A 6,020-nucleotide genomic window follows, 5' to 3' on the forward strand; every position below is an offset into this window, starting at 1 on the left:
GCTGGTTGGTGACCCTGCACGTAGCAGGGGGTTGGAACTGGATGATCACTGTGGTTCTTTTCAACCCAAGCCATTCTGTGATTCCATGATTCTATGATTCTATGATTCCTTTTTAAAACACGTCTTCTTTAAAAACAGAAGCCATTAAAAAATGGACTCACTGAGCAAAAATAGAAATAGAAGAATACCAATGCACAACAGAAAATATTTTTATTTTAATCCTTACTCCAAAAAAAGAGAGGATATGTTTAACCTGGGATGAATGTAACTGTCTATAAAACCTGCATAGATCTCAGCATATTCTTCAATTTAAGCATATGTTTTGCTGAATCAGGGCATAAACTTCTGCTGAGTCCTTATGTAAAATTCACTCAGAAAACTAGAGCTCAGCTTTGAATTCATTAGTAAGTGTAATTTAACATACTCTAATAGAGTAAGTGGAGATGCAATACATGTATAAGAGAATATTATTCTCATCTTAATTGATATTAGCCTGTTCTTACTTGGAAGGTCATTTATTACTGTCGGCCTGAATGAAAGAATGCATTTCGTCGTATAATTTTTTCATTTTTTCGTGTGTTTTAGAATCATAGAATCATCATTTGAGTTGGAAGAAACCCTTAAAGGCCATCTGGTCCAACTTCCCTGCAATGAACATAGCTCTATCAGGTGCTCAGAGCCCTGATCATCCTGACCTTGAACGTTTCCAGAGATGAGGCATTTAGGTCTTATTCCAGTTTGGGGATAGCATCTCCTTGAAGCATCTGTTTTGTGCACAGCGTGGCTTTGCTTTCTGCTTGGATCCTTGAGATAACTGTAGAAACAAGCTTCTGTAGATTGCAAGCAGGTCATTTCTTTTCCTGAAATTTACTCCCTTTGTCTGCTTCCCTTTTCTTTCTCACCCATAGTGGATTGCATGGATCCTACCTGCTCGGGACGAGGGGTGTGTGTGCGTGGAGAGTGTCACTGTTCTGTCGGCTGGGGAGGAACCAACTGCGAGACCCCAAGAGCCACGTGTCTGGACCAGTGCTCTGGTCATGGGACCTTCCTCCCCGATACCGGCCTCTGCAGCTGTGATCCTAACTGGACTGGCCACGACTGCTCAATCGGTAACGTCAGCGATGACTCGGGTTGTTTTTTGGTTTATTTAAACTTTGTAAAATATTCAGACTCGGGTCTGCAGAAATAACGCTACAAAGGCGTCCTGTAAAGCTCATGTAGGGCATGCCTGGAAGCAGAAATGCCATAGCTCAACTACATAAATAATTCTGCTTCTATAGCTGAGCACAGAGCAATATAATAAATAACCCCATTAAAGCCACGTAGGCTTGCTGTAGTACGTTATATTGCTATGCATGTAATTGATGGTCTACATATAACTGCTTGTTCTGGTGTTGGTTTTTGATGAATCCTTGTAGCCAACAAAGGTTCTGTTTTGATTTTTAGGAGATAACTAAATATTCTTTAGGTTGCTGTAAACAACAAGAAAAGAGATACCAGATCTTTAGATCTCTTTTCCCTTCAAGGTTTAAATGCTGTGATTTTCTAAACTCAGCTGGCGTAGGATGAGTGTCACATGAGGTTTGTATTAAAACACTGTAAGCACTGTCCCTTATCAAGTGAATATGAAGTTAACTGAGTAGAAGGATTGGATACCACAAGCACCAAGAAGGCAGATTTTTATAGGCAATTTTGTAAAGGTCTCAAAATGTGAAATTCCTTCATTCCTTGTCTAAATGGGCATCATGCTCAAAATCTGGTATCTGAAGTGGAGGCTAAGGAAAAAGTGTTCAAGAGCTTTTCTTTTTTACTTCCAAATGCAGGTAGCTTTTAGATGCCATACTGAAGAATGCTATAATAGATTAAATAATCAGAGCCTATGGGGCATTAGTCTTTTGGCTTGTGAATACTGTGCTCACAAATAAAAGACCACAGCAATAACAGCTTCTTTACCTTAAATAGATGGTGTGGAACTAGGCCAAAAATCCAGGGCAGCTCTGGTTAGGCAATGAAATGGAATGAATATTCACACACACACAAAAAAAAACTATTAGGAGGCTGGGTGTAGTAGAAAAATTGCACAAACAACATTTTCACTGAGGAATTACTGTAATGTGTAGAAGAAATCAGGTTAATTGCTTGCAAGTATTGTTAAGAGAGTGACTTCCAAGTATAAGGGCAAGCTGAATAAGCTCTTGAAAAGGATATGAAAAAAAAAGCTTCTGTACAATAATCATTCAGGTTAGATGTCATGTTAGGAATCTTGTCATATGGTAAAATTGACTGGGCTGAGGAATACAGCAAAAAAGAGTCCTCCTTCACTGGGGTTAAAACTATACTAATCAAAACTTCCACAAATGTAGAGGGGGAAGCTGTTGTGCATTAATAGGAGGATACATTTGATGTCAGACTTTTCCTTTTCCCACATTAATGTCTTCAGTTCCTTGCTCTGTGAAGTGCATTTATAAGACCACAGGAAGGGAGAAGGTAGCAGAGTATTTCTAGTGATTTCGTAGCATGGTTCATAATTGAGTCATTATTCTGAGTTTATGTGGAGGTTTAGGGGTTGCAGGGATGGATTTAGAAAAATGTTCATTTCTACACGCAAATAGAACTTGCTTTCCCATTGTTAACCTGCAGGGTCGTGTTTAGATGATTTATAAGCTTTCTTTATACTACTTTTATAAATCCATCTAGTGCAAACTTTCTTTGGCAGTGTGAGGTTATTTGAGACAAACTTGAGCATCATTCCAAGACCTTTTTCCTCACCAAGCTGCTTGTAACATTCAGGTTATTGTGCCTCACAGCTAAAATCGCAGCTAAGGTGATTTGTAAACTTCCATTTCTAACCCAGACCTTTCCACTGAATTGATGACTTGATTTGAAAGACAGATTTACTCACAGGACGTGTAGTACCCTTCTTGCATGATTAAAACAGAGTGAGCAAGTGTGATAGTACATGTAGAACCAGTGCTCAGAGTGGGCAGTAGGGGGTCCCCGAAAGAGACTAAGAGAGACAGACTTTATTGTTCTGTAAAATGGGTACAAATCGTGAAAAAATTATTAAGTGAAATACTTAAGTACTTGCATAAATCAGCCCCAGCTCAGCAAAGCAGTTAGAACTGTGTTTTCTGCCAGTGAAGTCCATAGGACTGTGCCTGCAGTGGTTTTTCCAGCTCATAACACCTTCAAATCGAGGCTATTAGCTATCTGAAAGGTATGTTGTGTCCATTTAGGAGGTATCAGCCAGTATGGAAGGAGATCGGAGAAAGTCTTTGGATCACAGATTCCTAGAAAATTTTGGGTTGGAAGCAACCTTAAAGATCACTCAGTTCCAACCCCCTGCTCTTGTCAGTGACACCATGTCACTGTCATAAGTAGAAAGTAAGACTAGGCTATCTCTGAACCTTAGACTCAATGTTTCCATTAAGTGGATGAGTTTCACCTGCCTTTAGAGGCAACCTTAGACAAATACAGCTTACTGAATGAAACCCTTTATTTTTTTCACATAATAGTAATGTTAGATTCTTCTTTTTCCTGCTTGCGTGTCTTTTTTCATTCCACCTTGCCTTACTCATCATAGACAAGCTGTGCAACTCAATTTCTTGCGTGTTCTGCTCTACAATGTATTGTAGGAGTAATAAGGTGCCTTTTTAAATTATTATTTTAGCTTTATGTGTGTGCCCACTGCCAGTATATCCATAGCACCACAGAATTTTCACTTTAGAAAAATGCTTCCTGAGCATGCTTCCCTTTCTCATCCAAGGCATAGAGTCCTCTTCCCCTCAATAGCTGTTCTTCTTTTGTAGATTGCCTAGTATAAAGTCTTATAGTGAAAGGTAGAGAGATAAGTCCAATGAGAACCTGCATGCAGACGAAATGGGCATTTCGAGTTCTCTCTAGAGAGAATGAAATCTCTTACCTTTTGCATCCTTGTGCTGTTGTACAAGCAAATACAAAAAGATCCTTTATAACCCAGTTCAGCTAAAAAGTCCTGGGCAATGCTTAGCACAAGAAGGCTAATTGAGGAACCACTCATCTTAACCCCTTTTCTCCAGAGCCTACTATTACAGATCCTCTGTATCTTCAGCTTTTGTCTTGCCACCTCCCTTCACCTCTTAATGAGCCGTAGCAAAGAACTTCTTCCCTAAGCATGGCAGCTAATAAAGCCATTATAAGGCAGGTCTCTTAACCTCATATTTTCTGGGTATAGCAAGAACAGGGAAATGCCCCATACTGAAACATGAAACAGAACTTAATATGTAAAGGAGTGACCTATTTAAGCTGGACCAAATATTTATGGCTAATCAAGAGGCAGCAAAACACATTACAGTAAGACATTGTTGCTGCAGGTGAGTCACGTTGACTGCGTTTGGGGAATGCTGCTTCCCAAAGGGATCTCAGTGATGCATCAGTACAATCCCAGGCCCATCAAAACACTATTATGTTTGGATCCACAATCATACTTACAGGAATTATGTTATCTGGTGTTGTCCTTTGGTTTCCTCAGATTTAAAGCAATGATTTCACACTGTTCTTTATTTGGCAGTTGACATTTGGCATGCAAGATACTTGCTAGAATCATCTGAAAATTGATTATACAAAGCATATTACATCTCTGTGTAATAAATATACTGATTATTTTTTTCTGGACAGTTGATAATGATTGTACGTTGACCTGCACACAGACAAGGATTCCTTCTCAGTCACTCATTCACTTTTTACACAGCTGAGATTCCTTAAAACCAGACTGGAGAGCAATAATAGGAATAATTCTTGGTCCTGAATTGTCAGGATAGATACAAAATCATAGGCTGTACATTTAATGATAAGAGTTGGCAATGGAAACTGGGATTTTACTGGGACTCAAAAAAAAAAAAGAAAAAGAAATTAGAGACTAAAAAGTCTAAGAGAGCATTCCTGGACAGAGATTAAGGCTGAGCTCGGGTGCTTGTATCTCATGAAATCAAGTAGTTTGATCCCATCCAGCGCTTCTCTCACCACTTCTGCTGCTGCTAGCAGTGTTTCTGAGGACATGTCATTTGAGTTTATGACTGCCCTTGTTCCCCTCTGGGACTTTTAGGAAATACTACTGTCTCTTGATTTGCTGCCAGACTTCATGAGATCTACACTCACAAAGATATTTATGCATTTACAATTTACCTTAAGCAAATATGGATTATCTAACTGTGATGCAGTGTTGCAGAGAACTTTTTCTCAGCTTCTGAGATATTCCAGTGTCTAGAGATGTGTCTTCAATTTCGTGGGAGAGAATCCCAATGACCAGGTCAATGCAGATGCTATAGGCAGTCATCATCTCAAAGTGAAGAATGAACAGGTAGGAGCAATCCAAAGGGATGACACAGATTTCACAGCCTGAGTCTTAGTGTTCATTGATCATTTTGCCAAAGCACAGAGTGCCAAAGCACAGTTTGAGGGGGAAACAGATCTTCTCACCATCCATCCCCTTAACATTTCTTAATGGTCTGACCACCATGCCTGGAACAGAAAATCTGGAGTTCAGGTTAAATGGTCTCAACTCCAGCTCCCTGCTCATCTGAATTTGTTTTCTAGGTCTTCAGCACTTAGTTAGGATTTATACATTTCACTTCTGAAGATGACTGCCAAAATTTTAGGCACTTACCCTAGCCACACTTACTGTGGCTGGAAATGTTATAAATGTCCTTGATGTTTTTTGATCAAGTTCAGTTTCATGCCATCCCCTGCTGCCTTAAAACTTCCCTTAGCATTACCAATTTAGCGGAACAGTTGTCCTGGAAAAAAAGAAACATATGCAGAAGACTGTTCCAATTGTAGTTAAGTGAAAATCCTTGAAAGAGAGCTTAATTGAGTCCTCATTGATTTAGCTGCCTCCATATCTGGGTAATTCATGTTCCTTTTGGGTTTCAGTTTTTGAGAGCTCCTCAGTTCTGCCAAATAACTGCAGAAGTCACAGCAGGCATCATGATCACAGATTCCTCAGGAGAGAGGCAATTACAGAGCTGTGGCATTTAACATTA

At 39.5% G+C, this 6,020-nt stretch overlaps 1 protein-coding gene across 1 annotated transcript in view; it reads left to right on the plus strand.

Moving 5' to 3' along the window:
- LOC104909415 (teneurin-4-like) overlaps positions 1 to 6,020 on the plus strand; it is a 78,061-nt gene that overhangs the window by 5,221 nt on the left and 66,820 nt on the right. Inside the window, exon 2 of the mRNA XM_019612331.2 lies at positions 909 to 1,109. Within this exon, the coding sequence (XP_019467876.2) occupies positions 909 to 1,109 (201 nt within the window). The remainder of the gene's footprint in view (positions 1 to 908; positions 1,110 to 6,020) is intronic.

Source organism: Meleagris gallopavo, chromosome 1 (genome assembly GCF_000146605.3).
Source record: "Meleagris gallopavo isolate NT-WF06-2002-E0010 breed Aviagen turkey brand Nicholas breeding stock chromosome 1, Turkey_5.1, whole genome shotgun sequence".
In the NCBI taxonomy this organism is placed as follows: domain Eukaryota; kingdom Metazoa; phylum Chordata; class Aves; order Galliformes; family Phasianidae; genus Meleagris; species Meleagris gallopavo.